This window comes from Vanellus vanellus, assembly GCF_965231255.1.
Source record: "Vanellus vanellus genome assembly, chromosome: 3".
In the NCBI taxonomy this organism is placed as follows: domain Eukaryota; kingdom Metazoa; phylum Chordata; class Aves; order Charadriiformes; family Charadriidae; genus Vanellus; species Vanellus vanellus.
The window spans coordinates 25150019-25171217 of record NC_138907.1 but is presented as its reverse complement, the minus strand read 5'-3'; the positions used below and the strand labels follow the sequence as shown (position 1 = coordinate 25171217).

General features: G+C 37.7%; 1 protein-coding gene across 1 annotated transcript in view; it reads right to left on the bottom strand.

Moving 5' to 3' along the window:
• Positions 1–21199, bottom strand: part of USH2A (usherin) — a gene marked incomplete at its 3' end in the record, with an annotated part of 409152 nt that overhangs the window by 70758 nt on the left and 317195 nt on the right. The window contains exons 50-57 of the mRNA XM_082480510.1: positions 16390–16613; positions 13767–13977; positions 13171–13368; positions 12424–12578; positions 10418–10616; positions 3568–3675; positions 2840–3023; positions 1986–2143 (exon numbers count right to left, since the gene is read on the bottom strand). Coding sequence (XP_082336636.1) covers positions 1986–2143; positions 2840–3023; positions 3568–3675; positions 10418–10616; positions 12424–12578; positions 13171–13368; positions 13767–13977; positions 16390–16613 — 1437 coding nt within the window. The remainder of the gene's footprint in view (positions 1–1985; positions 2144–2839; positions 3024–3567; positions 3676–10417; positions 10617–12423; positions 12579–13170; positions 13369–13766; positions 13978–16389; positions 16614–21199) is intronic.

Below are 21199 nucleotides of genomic sequence, written 5' to 3'. Positions count from 1 at the left end.
TCTGCTGTTAGTACTCCCTATTCTTGTAAGATCCTGTAAGTGGCCCTGGGGCACTATAATAAAGGGAATAGCAAGTTTTGTTATCCTGTCTACCCAACAGGGGCACTATATGAAAAACAATCCCTTATTCATACTTAAAAACTTAAACAATTGGCCTCGCAGCCAGAAGGCAGAGAGGAAGGGGCTGAGTCACCAAATATCCACAAAAGTGAGATAAGCATTCACAGTGTCCCAGTACCTGGGAAGGACATGTGCCTTCCCCTCACTGAGGAGAATGATTCCTATAGCCGTGTGAATACATCAGCCCTGCATTCTCTACAGAGCCATAATGTCCAGCCTCCTCCTCACCCCTCTAATCATGTGGTTTCAGGAATACATGAACCTTTGTACGCACAATCTTAATTGTAGCATAACCAAATGTACTACACAGAGCCTGATTCTCCCTGCAGGTTTGTAACCTACCGCAAGCAACATGAATTCGAGCAGCTGGAAAAGAAAAGGTCTAGCACCACAAGGACAAGCTTTTCTGGGAGACACCCCGCTCTTCACAAGCCTACGTTATTCCAGTATATTCTTATATTTTAAATCTATTTATAATGGTGCTGAATATTTTGGACCTTAAATTATATTTATTATCAAAACTATAATACAACTTCCCAATAAAACCAACTGTAGATTATATGCCATTCGAATTCACCTGCCTTCTGCTGGGTTCTAAATCCTTTCAAGGCAGTATGGGGAAAAGTTTAATTTAAGATTTTAATCTTTTTCATATATTATAGCATTTCTATAATGGATTTTGTGCTTCTGAAAACTAAAAGATTGACAGCTCAGGGTATTATAGATTTATTAATCATTGCTTAAATGGGTAGAGTGAATGCTGCTAAGCACTGCCACAATACTTGCTATCCCAGCCTTGAAGGCAAAATACTTTTTCTAGGTGACTTTATTTTTAATGCCAATTGACTCTACTGTGACTGCCATGCAAGGGAAGATCATCTTAAATAATTAGGAAGAGGAGACATCAAAAACTTTCCTGCGTTCACTGATAAAACACATATTGTTGTTATTTCAATACGCAAACGTCTGAAGTTTCTAAAAAACTTGACCTCATTTTAACTGAAAAAACCCAATATCTAGAAACTGGAAAACAACTTGCTGGAGATGAACTACACTAAACAGAAAATTGTTCATTTACAATGCTTTCATTGTCCCATAATAACTACAGCGTTTGATTTTTATAATATCAGTAAAGTACATCAATGTCTTAAGATAAGATGTATATTAATGCAACAGCACAGTCTCTCATATAAAAAGATGCTCTTATTCATTTATTCCTTCTTAGCCTACCTCTGTAGCAGGTCAAGATAACCTGGTGATGTTCAGGAGAAGCGTAACAAGAGGAGAAATATTTCTGGGCCTTTGCTGACCCACCCTCCTGCAAGGTAACATCCACACAACACCTATGGTGCTCTGGTGAATAAAATTTACTGAATCGGGTCAAAGCTAGTACAGGGTCTCTGTGTCACGCTCTTACACCTTTTTAAAGGAGCTCAACATAGCACACCTGCAGGACAACTGGACATTTTAATTGTCAGGATAGCTATCAAGGCATCATCAACTTAAAAGGCTGGCAGGTTTCCCTGTCGATAACTATGGTTAGTCTGAACAGAAGGGAAAACTTATTTTCAGTGTAATTTTCCTTAATACTTGCACTTAATAGTGGTTTACAAGATCAAATTAACATACGGATTTTTGATCAACTAATCCTCACAATACCTATGTCAAGTATATAGGTCAATATTATTAAAATAATATGTCTCTAGGAAACAGCAGCTTTAGATACTGGTTATTTAAATCACACAAACAGTAAAACCAAATATGAAGAATAAAAATATCAGAATGATTCAGCTGCCTGCCTGAATATACTAATTTTTCCATCCTTTCATTTTGCTACAAAGTACTACACAGAAATACATTTTTACCTGGCACGTCCCAAGCTAGAAATATAGAATATGCATCAATTACTGTGACATTATATGGGACATGAATTTTCTCTGGTGTTCCTACTGGTGTTTGTATAACATATTTATCACTAGTGTTGCTGCCGCCCCAAGTGCTGGCTTCCAGCTGGTACACATATCTGCGCAAACACAAAAAGATCAGTAGACACTACAGTTAGAAGCTTTAGGCATATCAGTAATAGAACATTTCCATTTTCACCAGTTTAAAGTGAATAGACTATACAAAGAGTATTACAAATACTGCATTAGTGAAGATTTTAACCTTTAAGTTTTCTTAATGCGAGAAAAATAACTCTTTACTTATCATGATAATAATTTTAATGCTACAATTCACATTAGCTTACATAAGAGACTCAAAAAGTGTCAAAACCAATTTCAAAACAGCCTCTATAAAAATATCAGCAGCTGCTTTTGAGCCAGTATGTTCAATATGCACAGAAACATTATAAACCATGTGCAGTGCTGTCTGCCATACAAAGACTTACATTTTTCTAAGTATATTCCATGATGGAAAAAAACAACAAATGAGCCACAAAAAAACACCCAAGGCTAAGAAAAAAAATAAAAATCTACTCCCTCTTTTAATCAGAATGACCTATTCTCAGAATAAGAAAAAAAGAGAAGTCCTTTGATTAAGGCTTTCCAACATTTGGGAGCCTCCTAAAAGTGCTTTAGCATTTTTTCAGTAATTGAGTAATCCTGTAAGATTTTTCTGTTATTAAAAGAGCAACTTACATTTCATACATTTCACAAACACACGTGCATATATTTTGAACACCTTTCACATATTACCAGAGCTCTTTAACATGCCTTACCTACTGTTAGGCTGCAGGTTAACATCTGTGAAATTCAGATCTGTACTGCCACCCAGGAAAATCTGTTCTCCATCACGAAATAATCGATATTGAGTAATGAGTCCATTGGGTTTCTTTGGTTCACTCCAGTAGATTTCCACTTCTCTTGAGCTGACTATGATATGATGAGGTTTTGGCCATACCCCTATCAACATCACAAATGACACTATTTTAATTTTATGACAGAAACATAAAGTTGGGTTTTTTTCCTTTCCCACAGTTTGTGCTGTTGCTTTTACAGCAATGTAATGAAAGCATAAAACATTGCCAGAGAGAATGACAGAATTTAACACACTTTCTATATTTTTATATATATATCAAATGCAACCAACTAGACAAGGTACAGATTAATGGAGAACAAGGCCAAAGGCTGCAGCCTTTTTATGCCCAGTTGTCTCTGCATATTTATTCGTGCTTTAAAAAGTATGCATCTGCTAATTCTAACCTCGCTAACTTAAAGATGAACTTGGGGAAATCGGCACAAAAAGAAAGAAATGCAGTGTCAGGCAGTCAATATAAAGAGTGTGTTAAGATACAAATATTCTAAGAGAGATGGATTCTCTTGTGTAAATTTATACATGATATCTTGATGGATGATAGCGGAGTTTTGCACCTTGTTAAACCATCAGAAAATACAAGCCCATATGACCATCTCTTTGCAGTTCTATAAGAATGTCTATTTCCCTTACCATGAGGAGCAGCTTGTAAAGTTTGACCTGAAAGTGGTTGGCTAGAAGCACACCCAGCAGATGTGCATGCAGTAAGCATGAAGCTGTAATTAGTGTATGGCTGCAGACCTAGAAAGAGCAAACAGAGGTTAGACTGATATGTTGACATCAGGCATCCCAAGAACTGTATGACTACATAGGAAGCTACTGGACTTAAAGTTAACTTTTAGTATTTTTGGCAAACATAAAATATGAACCATTCTAATTTTACATCTGAATAATATTGAAGTGGTGAATCCTTGCTAATTTAGATATATATCCTTTACTACTTTAAAAGACCTGACAAAAAAAAATTCAGATTGAACATGTATCTATGCTGCAATGGATCTATAGATGCCTCTTGTATAGACATATCCAAATGAACTTCAAATCCATTAACTTAGATGGCACTTGCAGCGTACTAAGTCCAAATCTCAGCCCAGATTGCCATCTGAAAATTTACCCAGTCTCTATTGCATGCTTTGTTGGTATTTTTAACCTATGCTTCTGCCTGTAAAAAAAGGTTAAAAATTAACTGGAAGGCACCCAAACATTGTTGGTACAGACATAATCTTGATCACTAGTAATGGCCATAGAAGTTTGAACAGTTTCCAACAGATAAGCATCTGAAAGAGTAATTGCTTAGTATTTTGGACTTGAAAAGCCTGTAATGTTTTGAAAATTTATTACAAATATATTTGCAACAATAAGAAAAGATAATAAAATACTCTCTTACTTGAACATGAAATCTTCTACTATATTGCAAACAAGTCCAAAGATACTCTGTTCTTGTTCCATTCCCAAATTCTATATGTTAATTTTTTTTCCCTATTTTTTCCTATTTGTTACAAGATTTTACTATAAATGCTATAAAGCAGATAGAAGCGGGCCTGACAATCAAGCCCTCCCCATTAAAAGATATTAATTTTAGTTACTCGTAATTTTTTAAAAACTATTTTTTCAGCTCAAACCTTCTATGCTGAACATCCTTGAATGAGACTAAAAGAGAATATATGGCTTTGACCTTTCCTTGGAAATTTTCAAATATCCTTGTACTGTGTGTCAATAACTTCAGATTTGTCATCAAGTTGACTTTAGGACTCCTCATAAAATTGTACCCTAACTTTGGCTAAGATATTAAGCTTTTCAAATAGCCATTTTTGCACACCCATTAAAGTTTTCTTACAGTGAAAACGTTAAAGATGCAGATCTCTATAAGCCTGCCTTGAACATTTCAGAGCTCAGCTTTACCTGCTAATCAGACTGCCTCACAGAGCACGCTCCGGCCCAGGTTACGTGGTCTTTGCTATACTATTCTGTTGGGTATTTCTCAAAGTTGATCTTAAAAGGGATATTACCAGACACAGACACTGAAAACCTCTCTCATGCCTGTTTTCAGGGACCCTCTTGGTAACACGTCATAATACACTAAAAAAACCTCCTGTTCCTGAATGCAAAGGGGACAAACAGTACAACAAGAAGCGACAAATTATACACAAAAAGTCTGTGAAAATATTAAGATTGCAAAACTGAATGCTCATAAACTAGGAAGTCCCAGAGTTAAGACATTGTATGATACGAATTGACCTCCTTTGTGGCACCATCCTATCTAAAATTTCCCCCAGCACGTGGTCTCTGGCCTGCCTAATTGTATGTAATTAGAGACTTTTTGTGTAATGTCCACCCCTACAGCATACAGTTGCTTTACTAACACCAACCAGCTAAGCGTTGCAAATGTTTTAATGCAGTATCAGAAGAATTTAAACAAAAAGATTTCTCTTGGTCAGAAACAAGATGCAGATGCAAAGACATTGAGAAACCAAAACCTCCCTGGACCTGTCAGGAGGCCATTTGGGATGCCTGAGACCTGACTGTCAGAGTACCTGGTGTTATACAGAACTATACATCCGAGCACAGCCCCCAGTGCCTTCAACTGCAGCTATGAGAGCTTAGAAATCAGCAACTCAGGCCTCAAGTCTCCGTCAGGGTGTCCCGAAAATAAAGACGACGTAGTTGTGACAAGCTATGAAAGCTTGAGATGTGTCTTCCTCGGTACCGCAGCCTGAACAGAAAATGAATGCCCTGCAGAGCAAGGACAGAAGCCAACTGCCTCAATCCAGGGACCACCTGTCCTCTGTGACGTCCCACATTTCATCCACTGTAACTTTCAAATCCGGCAAATCCCCCAGGATTTATGAGACCTGTCAGGGCCAGTCCCACCACCCCAGACGGGGAGCGGGGGAGGCCGGGGGCAGCCCCAGCCCAGGCGCTTCCCTGAGGCTGGGGTTGGGCTGGGAGATGGGTCCACGGGTGTCCCCGGCTTGGCAGGGCCCATGGCTGCTCAGGGCAGGGCTGGAGGCCGGCACAGCTGCCAGCAGGGATTGAGGGCAGCGAGCTGGGCTGAAATGGGGTCCTGAGCCTGCGGGCAGGGCTGGAGGAAGGCTGCAGGGGAGGCTGGCAGCAGCTTGACAGAGAGCTGGTGTGGGAGCGTGCTGCAGCGGCGAGGCCGCCCTGTGTGCTGCCACTTGGCCATCCTCCCAGGGCACTGCCCCGTCTCCTTTCTTCCTCTTGGCAGCCAATGCCACCAGCACCTCAGTGATCCACGTTTTATCCCTCTGGGTTGGCACCACCCCCGTTGCCTCCCTCGCCGTGCTCCACATTCACACTAACTTTAGGCTTGCACCTCCCTGACTTCTGCCCAGCAGAAAGTAAATATAGCTCTGGGCAGAAGCAGGATTAGGGCCATCTATCCTGAGGTTTTCAGAAGGAACAAACCTACCAAACATAGTAAAAGCTGAGGCAGCGGTCCTACGTACAGGAGTCCTTATTTATTTATTCTTATTCCTTCCTGGAAGAGACACAGCTTGTGGAGTGAATGAGGCAGTACCCTACGTACAAATGACTACACTACTATGTAATGCAGGCTGCTTGTGTGAAAGAGGCTGAATTAGGATTATACAGGTCAATTATACAAGTCAATTTTTAAGTGCTTGGCTTTGTGACCTTAATAACGTGCTTTTGATGTAGCTCATGTGCCTAATTGTAATTACTTCAAGAACAATGCAAGTCTGACAAGAAAAAGAAGTCTGGGCAGGATCTCTGTTTGTAAACAAATCTTTGCTTATAGCCACTATGGAGATTTTTTAATTAAAATATATTAGAAACAAATAGAGAGAAAGAATAAGCAACAATTATGTAGAAAGGAAAATACTGAATAGAAGACATGCAGGCTGCTTACAAATTGAACAAGATGTGAAAGAGAGAAAATAAAGAGATGACTCAGAGGGACAGCTTTGGCTGTAACCTAATCATGAACTGGAGAAGAAAAATCATCTGAACACTGCGTATAAAAGTAAGAAGGGAGAAAATGACAGTTGCAGACTAGAGAGGGGCAAAGGCATGGAGGAAAGCCAAGTATTTAACATTTCAGGATAGAAAAGATTACTGTGGCAACAAATTACTTGAATTCCCCTAAAGGGAGTCATGTTCACTTTTAAAGGAAACATGCATAATAAAGCAATACTCATTTACAACTACACTTTGAAGAGAAAAATGGGCATTAAAAAAGAGCACATGGTTTCACTAAATTTATTGGTGAAATTCTGATACCTGAAACCTCTAGTCATACATGGAGCAGTCACAACAGATTTTTATCTAGATTATTAAAGCTTTACATTAAACGCCTTGTCTTACGTATGCTTTGGAAAGCTCTGTGCAAATCTATGTATGTGATTAATAATAAAAATAACAAGTAAGATAATCTTGAAACGTAAACAGCATTTTGCTTTTCCAATTTCTCTACTTGATTGTTCACTAGAGGATACTTCTCGCCTCCTTTTCTTTTTTGGTCTATTACTGTAGGGGTTTTTTTTTATACTTTTTTTTTTTAACTTATCAGTCTATTTTGTTATCGCAGCATTTGTCATTTGTCAAAAGGCTGTGAAACAGTGTTTTTTTAAGAATGCATTCTTCTATTAGCCAAATCAATTCCTTCTGACACTGTTTGTCTCCATTTGTGGGTATGGCTCCAACAAGGTCAGTAATTAGCTCCTAGGCTAACGCTCCTGGGGTCTGCAGTCGGAATTTTACTCAGGAGGATGTCAGATTGCTGACCACAGCCTCACACAACCCCTCCACCATAAAGAGTTTCCTTTAGACAAATATTACTAATGATTCAGTGCTGCATGGAGATAGTGTTGACCAGTGACAACATATCTGTGTCTCTTCATTTTTCACTACCCTGAAATGGAGAATACGTTCAGATGAAAGAATTTCAAACCATTCAGTCATAAAGTATTTCTTAATATTGTTTCTTTTACTAAAATTATCATCAGTGGTCTTGCTTGGCTTTTACCTAAAGATGATTGATCCTACAAATTCTTAATAAAGCCTCTTGACTCAGGATATTATCTTTAGTGCACTAAAAAGGAGGAGCTGAGAAGAATCTTTGCTATAAACCCACCTGCTGCTGCTGAAGAGGGCACTCTTAGCTTTCTTTTACAATTCCCCTAATTATTTTCCTCAGTCTTACCCTCTGCCTGGCCCCCACTGCAAAGCATTAGCAGGCCCATTTGTAAAGTAGTAGTAACACAAAGTGAAACAATGCCATAACTGTCATCCAAATTGTTCTGTACAGGGTAGTGGAAGTGTTCAGTAATAAATGATATAAAAAGGTCTTTTATTGACAAGCTGCCATGTGCTGTTTGCATTAGAGAATATGAGAAGATGATGGCTGCTGCCCCTAGGTCCCAGTGGCATTCAACTCAGTGAGATAGCAGAAAATGCTTCAGTTTGCTTAAAGCATTGATAACACCTCTAAATAATTAACTGAGGACTTCCTGTCTTCAATTACTTAATGCTTTTTTTAACATCTTGAGAGGATTATAAGCAATTTATGGATTTCACATGATGAGCACATTCACCGCTATTCCCACAAAGCATTTGTGGGATCATGTTTCCAAAGCTTTGATGTAATTAAAAATAAGCAGCAAGACAATGGTGCAGTGGCAAGGTGCTAGCCTTCTTGTCTGTTATTTGCAAGACACTAGATTCAAAGGCTCAAGAAATACTAATGCTACAGCTTCATTAATGTTCAACTGTTGCTCCGGGAAAAGCAGGCAGTTTTGGAGAAAAAAAAACCAAAACAACAATCAAAAAAAAGGAAGATGAGAAAATCAAAACATACATCCGCAGGAAATAAGACAACAGTTTGAATGTTTGAGATTATTTATGAAATAAATTTGTTTGTTTTATCTGTTTTCTCTTATTCTTTTAATTTGGAGAGCAATAATTATCCACATTGTTAAATCACGGCTGTGAATTCCACATTATTACCCAAGGAAGCTCCGCAGAAAACAACACAAGATTTGATTATGACTGTCAGAAGGAACAATCACTTATTTCACTCCTGGCTTAACATGGCAGCATTGGACAGTGGCTTAATGGAACAGGCACACAAAAGGAAAAAAAAATCCTTGTTTCTAAGAAGGTAATTTTGTTTTCTCTCTCTCCCAACTGGTAAGAAACACAGTATTGTTTGCATTAAAAACTCATTTACTCTGGAGGTATAGCTGCCTTTTGGGAAGGAAGTGAGAGCACGAGAAGTATTTTTCAACTGTGTTTGATAAATCATTCCTTGTTGGTAGATGTTTTTTACAGTATAAACTTACGACAACAATTCTAAAACACATACCACCAACTGGCATACTCCAATATCTCATGTGCAGAAGCACTGAATATGGAGACAGGCGTAATATACAGTTGATGAATTTTACACTAGGGTATGATATTGTCAAAGAGGAACAGCAATCCTTTACTATTCTGTGAGTGACTACAGCAAGGACGAACTCTTTTAAAGCACTATGGGATCCACTGTGACTCAGGATTCATGCTTTGAGGGGTGGTTGAGAGTGCCATATATGCTGTATATATGCCTTAAGTCAACTTCTACTCTTTGGGTAGCTATCATATGTTGCGTATAGAACATATGAATCTCTAAGTTTCCTACCTGAGTAGAAAAAAAAAACAAAGGAAAAAATAATCTTTTATGAATTCCTAAAAATCATAGATACAAGAATTTGATGAGCAGCCTGAGGTCAAAGAGTGAAAAAAGATATCCCAGAATGTTTATGTTCCCATTTTGTGTTCAACAGAAACTTTTCTAAGCATAATTTTGCCTCAGTGTAAACATTCAATATAACTAAAAATCGAATATGTGAAAATAATACATCTGAGGTCTGAGACAAATCTTGCCCTCAAATCCCTTGACTGAATCTTCTTTCAGATACACACACACGTGAAATTTCACCAAGTATTTAGAAAATGACTATAAGCAATATAGAAGATTATAAACAGAATCCAGGATCTTTACCTTTCCGTCTTCCTTTCCTTTTTTATTATCTCAGGCATAAAGTACTGGATCCTTCTTGCTCCTAACACTGTTACACATTCACAGCAGTACTAGGGACTTCAACTGCATTACTGCACATTTAAGATGGTAAAAGAGAGACTTGAATCTGTATGAAGGGATGGCAAGCCTACGCAGAATATCCTAGACCTTGATCACACCCCAAGCATTCATCTTGAACCAAGCGGGATAGATTTATTTTAAAATTCTGAAATTAAATCCGTTAAATTTTAACAAACAGCAGCCAGAAATGAAAGCTATTGAAAAAAACAAATTTAAGATATGCAAAGTCATGATAAAACATTCTAAATCGTGCACAGTACTAGGGATTTAAAAGTTACTGACAAGTAGCATTTTTGTTATGTTAATACTGTCCCATACCTTACGGACAGGACATAAGCCTGTCAGAGCGCTCTGCCTCCTTACCTGTTACTGTGTGCTGCATCCTGCTCGCAGCATCAGTATATATAAGTCCTTTCCCCAGTTGACTGATCTGGTACTCTCTGATGATACCATTTGGTTTCTTGGGTGCAATCCAGCTTAAATGTAATGCTGTTGAGTTCAAAGCACTGACGTCTGGTGGCCGAACACTCTCTGGGACTCCTTGGACAGTGACTGCAACTACCTGCAGACATATGAATTAAACAGCAATTTAATGTAATAGTACACTAGATACCATGATCAATGAGAATGTCACTTTTGTTTTAAAATGTTGTTTGGCCTGGCATATCATTACCAGGGGCCTGGAGAACTAGTTACTTTTTTCCTCCTTTTTCACAATGAAATCTGACCTTGAATACATTACATAAGTCTATGTCTACAATTTATCACAACAGGTTCACCACGTTTTAGCTGCAGTGTATAGCATAGGGTGAAACAACAAAAACTGTATTGCTTGAAAACTCTTGATAACTCTCTTCCATATGGTTTGTCAGTGTCTCTGCATTTTAACTGCCTGATTTCATATATTTTAAGCACCAGTAAACATGGGGCTAAGCCTCCATATATCCCATGCAATCTGAACACTATTGCAGTTATTTGCAACTCCATGTTTCTGTAAGGAAACCAAAGATTTTGAAAGACAGAATAACTTTGCACTTGTTAAGCATTTTCTACAAAAAAAAAAAAGAAGAAAAAGGAAAAAGCTTGTTTTCTATTGACACATCTCTACCATCTCCTACAGAGGCGTTTACAAATTAAGCTGGTTTAATAAGTGAGTCAGACCCCTTTTCTCTTTGAGAATCACTTTTCTTTTTCTGTTATTACCACCATAAAGTACTTATATTATGCTGTAAATATAAAATGTGCCCTCTATAATATATTGTCTTAGTGCATTTTGTGGAATCAGTCCCTACTTGCAGACTTCAGTGTTTGCGACAGTAAAGTCCTTAATTACAGACAAGTGAAATAAGCAGGATTTATTAGCTCAGGCCGATGGTTGCAGCAACTGTGCCTACATAGCTTCCAGACCACAGCTCTGTGTCACAGTAGGTGACTATGCACCTAGCTCCATCCCTCTGCAGCAATGTTTCTTATACATTTGCCTGAGATTTGCACCAATAAGAAAAACATTTAAACACCTGGGGAAAAAAAAAAATCAACTTTTCAGTCCCATAGATACTACAATTACAAAGCACAGTCATTATTCTCCAACTCTGCCCCACAGATCTTATTCTTGTAGTCCTGGAAATTAATTTCCATAGAGGCAAGGATATTATTGTGAAAAAGAGGTCACTTAAGAAATAGTTTTTCCAAATGATGCATAAGGCAGGTACTTTGCAGAACAGAAACTAGAGCTGGTTAAAGAGTAATTCTGGCAAAAGGCATCCGTGATTCAAAGTGATACAAGAGGAAATGAAGCAGTGACAAAGGGAGGGAAGAGATTCTGTTTGCCTAAAATTGAAGCAGGGCAGGTTGTACACAAAGGGAGTGTAAAGGCTGAAGCAGGTGCAGACATGGAAAGCCACCAAAGGTAATACAGTAGAAAGAGGCTCTAAATAAGAAGGTTGCTGAACAAATTGATAAACTAGAGCTAAAGCAGATAAAATAAGAAATACCAAGGAAGAAGAGGCGACAGACTTCCTAGGGGGATGGAATGATTTAATTTCAGGGCTTAGAGAACGTGCGTTTTAATATTCCTTACTCTATTCTATCATGTGCATCTTTCTCTTTAACAAATATCAGTTCCTACAGTGCAATTTCAGCTTTCCCAAGACTGAGATACTGCTTTCTTCTTCCGCTTGCTTGTATCAACCTTAGGTTCCAAATAATCACCTGTCAGTAGTTGAATCCAAATAAGATTATTGATGTTTTTCACTTGCTAACTCAATAATCATCGTGTCTTCAAATTACACCTTTCCAAATGCATTTTTATGTTACCACATTGGCTGATAAAATTCTGGCATCAGTTCCATAAAGACCAATTTTCTAACCTTGCTGCTGTCTGCGCAACCAGCAACAGTGCAGGCTCGCAGCTGGTATGAATATTCTTGGTATGGCTGGACACCACTCGTGTCTGTGAAGCTCATTTCTGTTCCTCTAAAACGCTCAATTCCATTCCGGAGAATGATATAGTGAAGAATAAGACCTATTACAGAAAGAAAATTTTCCCTTTTGTTAGCTGAGAAATCCTGTGTGATGGTATACTATAATAACCCACTCTGCACACAGAAAATATTAAATGAAATCTCTAGGTGACCACTATAACAGACAATCATCCTGTTTAAATGGCTAAAGTCAATTACCAGCTACTCTCCTCAACCTCTACATCAACATCTCAATATTTCCCAATTTTTGTTGAGAGCTATTCCAAGTTTTCTCACTGTTTGAAAATCATAAGCAAGATTTCCTGAAAGAAATCTGAAGATCACCCACTTCACCCCCCCGCCCCAAATATTCTGTAACATGATTGTGATTTTCTGATCATATTTTCCAACTATTATTACAACTGTTCTCAAAAGAGGCTTCTGAGCACTTCTTAGAGACATACTAAACTGTCTTCTGTGAAGTTAGTCTCTAATTTGCGATGAAAATGATCTCAACCTAGTGTAAATTCTTCTTGCAGAGTTTAGGAATACGTATATTTCAGTGCCAGTGATTGGATAAGAAACATTTTGTGATTTTGGAACACTGGCAGTTGAATGATAGAACATACTCTTTTTTTTAACATATATCAATACCATTTGGTTGAAGTGGTTCCTCCCAGTTTAGAAGTATCATGTCTTCCCGATTATCCACTTTGGCCCATTTTGGTGGACTTACACCCTGTGGCACATCTTGCTTAGTCACAGCTCTGCTAATTTCACTGAAGCCTCTTCCATAGCTATTCCAAGCAGCCACTCTGTACTCATATGTGATAAAAGGTTCGAGGTTCAGGTCTAGAAAAAGAAAAGGTTACTTATGGATCATCACAGTCTTATGAAAATGCAAAATAACTTTTGCTATTTTTTTTCTGTGCCTATGGGACTACTTCTGTGTTTAAAGACAGATAGATAGGGAAGTTGTTCCTTTAGCCAGGGATATTTTCTGATATAACAATACTATCTACTTTTGTGAAAGTAGGTTTAGAACTTATGTATTCACAGAAATTCTTGCTACTCATTTCATTTCCCTGAAGATACTGTCCTGATTCACAGATTAATTCTTAAAGAATGCTACTTCACTACGATTGCTTCACATTTAATTAGAATACTTGACAGCATTCAGGACAACTTTTTCTCCAGTGTGAATTAAATACACTAGCAAATCACCAATCTGATATGCCACTTTTCCTTACCTGTAAATGAATATGTGTTTGGACTCCCTGTGTAGACAGTCTCCTCTTCAGCTGGACACACACCTTCCTTTATCTCCTTTTCTGTAGCACTCTGAGAAGCTTTTATCCACGCACAGATATTCTCCCTAGGATCAAAGTCACACTTTCCACACTGTGCTGTTGCCTCCATAGATAAAGGGCAAAGGGTATTAGCCTTGCATTCTTCTTTTACCTGAGGAATACACATAAAATTTTAATATATTTACCACACCTTCCTTTCTTTACAAGTGCTTCCATTAGTATTTCTCTGTCTTTAGGAAACATAAAAATCAAGCAACCATATTGAATACATTGATATTTCTAGCATATGGGAGACCTTTTCAGCTTTTGGCCTGTCTACTATCTCTGGTCATTAATGCTTTTATAATACTTTCTAAAAGAAACTTTTTTTTTTTTTTTTGGGAGGTCCTTGCATAAAAACGGCATAAATGTTAACCACTGGAAGCCCAAATGGCTGGGTTTGTTGGAAGTAGAAGAGTCTATAATCAAATGAGAACAAGATTTTATCTGAGAACTTGAACATGCTGCTCCTGCAAAGGCCAATATCCCGTGGCAAATCAGTAGCAAATTCCCAGCCCCTCACACAGCTTGCCAAGTACACAAGAGGGCTCTGTAAAATTCCTTGGCAGCTGTCAAGGCTGAGAACTCTATCCACGGGTGACACAAATTGTGTCCTCTACCACATCACTCCTAAACAGCAGTTTTGCTGCAATAAGGGGGCCTCTGCAAATATTAATGCAGATATAAGATTTAACCCATAAAGAACAATTCACAGAAATAGAAATATACACTGAACATCCACAAGTTTCCATTAAAATTCATGAAATAATATTTTTGCCAAACCATAACCTAGAGAGCAGTAATTCTCATAAAATGTAGGTTGTTGCAGGAAGAAACGTACTGCAATATTTACTACAAATATTTCTACCCATTAGGCTACAAACTTTAGAACGAAAACCAAACAGATTATATCTAACGCTTCCTTAATTCACCTATTGAAATTAGTTTGTTAGCTGATTACGAACCTCAGCTAATTTAATTTCCCAAACTTGGCACTTTCACAAAAATTACGTTGCGGTAGAAATCAATATAAGATGTAGGATACAGATGGATTGGATTCACATATGAAGTAGCTCCAGAATACGTCCCAGAATATCAGTCCTTTTAACGTTAGTAAAACTATACATATCAGAAAGCCAGCGCTGCTATTTCTTTTCTACTACGGGTTAGTGAAATACAAAGCACTTCCTTTGTTTATGCTATATACCTAAGGCATGGATCTGGCATGTTACTTACCAGAATTCATTAACCTATTCTCAGCCATTTTTTGCCTTGCGTGTTCTGCTAATACAATGCATTGTGGAACTGTAGCTGACTCATCTCAACACTTGGATTTTCTCTAGGAGAAAATTATTCAGTCTGAAAATGAAATGACATGAAAAGAAGATGGAAGAAATATTTGTGTATTAACTTAGCCGATGAATGAAAAGAATACAGGAACACCTGTATGTGGCAGGATGGAGTCTGTTTTTCTTTTTACTTTAGTGATAAATTCCACAATATCTATCTGATTTCCATGTTGTAGAATTCACAATATCCAACCCTCTTTCTTTGTCTCTCACCCACTTTCTCCCTCTCAATATAAATATAAATATCAGTATGAATAAACAGGGTTTCCATCCTTGGAAATGCTTATGTTCTTAAACAAAAATTGTAATAACAGTTGACAATATTTTTACAGCTTACATATGTTGTGGTTTAGGCAAGTAAACAACACCAAGTACAACACCAAGATGCTAATTCTTGAAGATTTCTGTTGAATTCAACCGGAGTAACCAGATATTTGCAGCTTTGAAAGTTGGCCAAATTGTCTCATCCCGATACCTATAGTCAGTAGCCACTCTTAGAAAAGATGGAATTAGCCATTATGGTGCCTAGTTTACTCTTAGATTAAAATGGAGTGAAAATAAACTGTATAATTCATTAGGCATGAAATACACCAAAAATATAATAGCCACATCGTTGCTAAAAGTTTTACAGGGACCTTATCCTAGTTAGTACTGCTGAAAGTCATGCCAAAATTGCCATGGGTTTTCTGTAGGATCAGGATTAAGTCCATCAAGAAAATATCAATTGCTTTATTTTTATTTATTTTCTTTTTAGGAGGTTGGGGAATCTATGTCATACTGCCTGCCCAAATTGAAATGTAATAGCATTTTTATACTTCAGAACTGGCCACTTCAATTTCAATTTCCCCCTAAGGAATATCATCAGGAACTGTGGTCACCGAATGGAAGCTGCCTATACATGCCAGTCTTGTTAGTATGCCAGGTTTTAGCCACTGTACTAATCTGAAGTGCCGGGCAACACTTCACAGAGGCAGCTAATCATTATTAATTCCTTTAGAATTCATTGCAATAACATCAATCATGGTGAACTCATTCGGTATTAATATGGATGTAATGTGAAAATGAATAATGCACACAAGAGTTTTTATATTCCTATTCTAGAAAAATAGTTATGAACAGTGTATTTCTCTTTCCATCGTCAAATCAGAGCTACCGAGAGATTTTCTATCAATTACCTTCATCATCATTCCAGCTGAAATCTTGTCAGAGCAAACATATTTCAAAGGATTATATCCGACTCCATTACAGCATTCTTCGCTCTTTGGAATAAGTTCAGTCTCACAGCATTTTACTGGCACTTGGTCATTCTTTCCAACATGTGCTAGGAACTCACCACTGGAACCTGAGCAGCATATGGTATCTGACATATTCACATATTCCTGCCCACAACAGAACATCCCTGAAACGAACAAACAAACAAACAAAAAATACATCTGAATATGAAATGTAAGTAAATAAATAAATAGATAAAGAAAGGAGAAAGCTCAGAATGCAATATAGCTTGGCATAAAACCATCAGCAGCTGGAATTATGCAGATTTAGCTAAAGCGAGATTAAATTCGAACGTGAGGTGACTGAAGTGAGCGTCCTGACTTCTAGACCCGCTGAAAACAATCAAGAATTAAAGGACCAAACAGGGATCCCCTACGATCAACTTACATATTTCTTACATAGAAGGTATTTCATAGAAAAGGTTCAGCAATGGTGTAAGAACCTTTTCTATGAAATACCATGCCAAAGTACTGTGCACAGCAGGTCGAAGACAGACTGTTGATGAAAATTTCCTGTAGAATGCAGAAATTGAGAAAGCTTCTCCATGTACTTTCCAGTCAGGTCTCATTCATCCCCCCCTTACACGGGCAGTCTTCCAACAGTGCATCTTAGCATTCCAGAATGTCTCACATTATATTTTATGTTTTAAAGTGAGGGTTCATACTAGGTATGTAGAGCTGAATGGGTGATTTGCCAAAAACCCACCGTGAAGCTTCAGTCACCTGATACAGAGTATGACTCTTTAAGAAGTTAATATCTGAATATAATTTGCATTTCTGTAGTGGAATTCATAAGCTGCCAAAATTAATTCCGCAGTCTTTCTTCTATTTTTAATAATTTTATTTTAAAATTAAAAGCTCATCATAACCACTGTAGTTTTCCAAATATTCACATGTATGGTTCTGCAACTGTGAAATACCAGCATTGAACCCAACACCATTTAAAGAAAGGGGTAAATTTTAACTCTGAACCAAATGCTACACACACCTCTATAATTGGCAATGAAATAAATGTTGTTACTAATTCAACTGGAAAATATCACCAAAAAAAAAACAGGGCTGTGATATACTGTTACATCTACAAAGCAATTTGTATTTGACATAATTTCTGTAGTATGTAGACATTTAAAACACAGGCAAAAGCGGCCACTTTTCTCACTGCCATTTATTGTAGCAAATCTCTCTTAGGAAGTCATACATAATGAAAATTACTCTTTAAGGGTGTGATCCTGCTAAAGCATTCAGAGCATTTCATTCCAATCACTAGAATGACTCAAAATGGTATTATTTGCATGCTTTCCCTGTTTTCAGGGCTGGTTCCATTCACAGAAACCAAACTGTGACCACCAGCTCTCCAAGATGTAAATATTTCAGCCTGTTCACACCCTTTTTCCAAATTGTCCTCAGACCCTACTGATTTTAAGTAGAGAATTAATGCAGAAAATGACTCAATTCCATACTAATAAGCAACTCAGACAGCCCCAAGGGATTTTTGACAGGCAAACTAAAATTTTGATAATGAACTGTTTTTCTCTTGAAACAAACAAGGCTGTATTCTTTCACTGCGAACCTCATCTTTGTTTAACTGAATTAAATTTTTCAGCCAAGATTTCACTCACATAACAAGAAGTGACTCCCTTTCTAGTTTCTTTGGTAAACCATTACTTCTTTAATTATTATCAACCTTGTTCCAGTGTGATAAATTGCTAATTACTTAATACCCTAATCAGCGTTCATTCTTTGCACAGATAAACTGTGACAGCGCCATTAATTTAAATAGTAATTTCACTTAATGGCCAGAACGGCACACCAGATTTTTATGCAGCATTTTCTGAAGACTGCATCCATCACTGCAATATTCTGACATAAAGATGTCTGACGTGCACTAACTCACTTAGGGAGAGCAGATGTTGCAGAGCAGAGTTTGGTAGTAATTCCCATAGTGCATCACTTCAGCATGAATGAGTTGCAAAGGCAGAGGTAGACAATCTTCTGAAACTGCATTGCATAGCCTCTGACCTTTGCTTAATTTATCACATGTAGCACTTGACTCCTGAACCTTGACACCTCAAATGTACAATTTTAAATATGCTCCGAGAAAAACAAAATAGGACCATGTAATATCGACGGATTGATTTGCCTTCTAAAAATCACTTTATTCAGTCGTTTAAGGATCCAGAAATTCCTATAAGCCCTTGCTGAATTCAGCAAAATATCAAAATACCAACTATTTGTTTGTAAATCAGCTGGAACGTGTGTGTCATGCTTTATATGTTTACGTTTCATGGGCACATAATGCATTACAGCAAAAAGAAAACCCATGGGCTGGAAAAGACACTTCCTGCTAACAGTGATTTCTGTCAACAATTATTTCATGTTCATCCCCAGCAACTGAAAAAAATTACAAACATAGCTGAGTGATGAATTACTAATTTAGTAAATCTGCAAAACCACTGCTTTCGAAAGGGAAAAATGAGTATTAAAAGGCTTAGCCTTTGGAGCCAGAATAGAGGATCAACAAAATACAGAGCCAGTGTACATTGCAAACTACTCCAAAAATCCTTGGCTTACATGTGGGTATTGCAACTATTACAGATCAGGAACCACAACAGTACAAAGCATCATCTTTCATGAGTCTGGGATGACAGTATAGTGGCATTTGAGTAGCTTTTAGGTTTGTTTTTTTTTTTTTTTAAGAGAAAATCCAAGAGTGGTTTTAGCTGACATTATCCTTTATAGCCAGAAATAGACAATTTTGGATAATCTCACTGCAGCAGTGGGGCTCAGGGTGTCTGTATACAATGGCATCACTGCCAGCCTTTGCCAGTAGATGTCTCTATGGTCACCCCACTAAATAAGGCCAACAAGGGGTGAAAAATAAAACCTAATGAAATTTAAAAACAACAACAACAACAAAAAAAAAGAGTAATGTGAGATGGAAAAAACACCTCTTTTTGCAGGACAGACTCTCTGAAAAAGGTATACAACGTCAAATAAAAAACTTCTACCATTAAGTCAACATTCAGTGCAAACCTGGGTCTAGATACTGCAGAAACACACAGCTTTCAAACTGGTCGTGCAACAATAAGGCTGTGCACAAGGCTTGCAATTTTAGCCATCATGTTTTTCTTGTATGGTTCTTTGCAAGGAACTAAAACTCCCAAACATAAGCTTTAAATTGTCATTATATTTTTAACCACGGCATTCATTGCCAACTACAAAACAGAGCTTCAGAAGCACTTCAGCTTTTGCATAAAGCCAACCCTGTTACCTCTTCCCCTTCTAGACAATGAGATCAGCTTTCCAGTTACCATATTCTTGCAAAATTCTACTTATCCATTTGCCAATGATAAGTAAATTATTTTTTTTATGTGAGAGTATTTTTTCCATTAGGATCATTACAATGATAGGGACAGGGAGCAGGTAGATCTTTGTGCCTGGCTTGTGCATTTTCATGATGTATTTAGCAAGGCTGAATTACTCTAAGAAATTAAGCAAAAACCTATTGAGCGTGAGGTATATGATATGATAAGAAACCACAATCTATTCTATGCTTAATGCAAGAGAATACGATCTCTTTTCAACTATGGCGCTAATTCATCTTTCAAACCTGTGTTTGTGTTCAGCTGTATGCTGGCTCACAGCATAAAGTCCTCACAGAAAACCTGCGAACGATGAAAAAGCCACTGTTTTCTTTTTTAATAGCCAAAAAAATGTCATCCTGACCCATTCTCAAGAAAAATGGTGTAAATGATAGAGCGCTATAGGCTAAACACATTTTAAAAAGAGGGGTATAAAGGTTTTTTAAATAAATATATTTAAGGAAAAAAACTGTTAAGAATACATATACACTGAAATGAAGAACATAACTTTCATCCCAAGATACCTGTATTACACTCCTACACAACTCATCTGCCCAGAGAGAGCAGTAAAAACATAAACGCTACCCCAGCAGTTCTGTTCCAACAGCATCTGTTAATTCACTCCATTTATAAAATACATATTGACAAAGACAACTGAACTGGGACCAGGGAGATTTGATTTGGTGTGAGAAAGTCAATTCAATGTGATTTTGTTAAAGGGCTCCTGCAGGCAAATAAAAGAGTTTAAGTAATAAAGTACATAAAGAGATGTTTTATGAGCCAGCCCCGTCTTGTGGCAGCCACACAATGCGTGGCTACGCAAGAGGGCCTTGTTCAGAGCCGATATTGTGAGCCCTGCTAGACGCTGTAGATCAGGCACAATTAGGGATCGCAGTGAGGGGGAGCTAAAATCATGCAAGCGGTGCTGTTCACAGCATACGCTCCGTGAGTCATCACTGGAAGGGAAGGATAGTATAGAAACCGCAGAAAGCGTTGCAATGGCTCTTCTGATTAGCCCTTCCTGACAGTCAACACAGAACTGGGGCGCTTCTGATACCACAGCCGCTGAAGGATCCACCGAATGCAAAAAAGAAGCTGAAGAAAGGGCTCATTTTTGGGAAAGGAGGAGTTCAGCCTTCATATCTGGGTTCTTTGTTATATATTAACATCCTTAGTTGTACAACTAGAGGCTCAAACTGGCATGCATATTGTGAAAGCCCTGCATCACCCATCTTTGTACACAAAGCAGAAATGGGTACTAAACCGTCATTATTTCTGTGTTTTGAAATCAGGCTCCCCTTTGAGATTGCAATTGTTTCTGAAGTCTTTCTGTCAGGCTGAGAAAGCCTAAG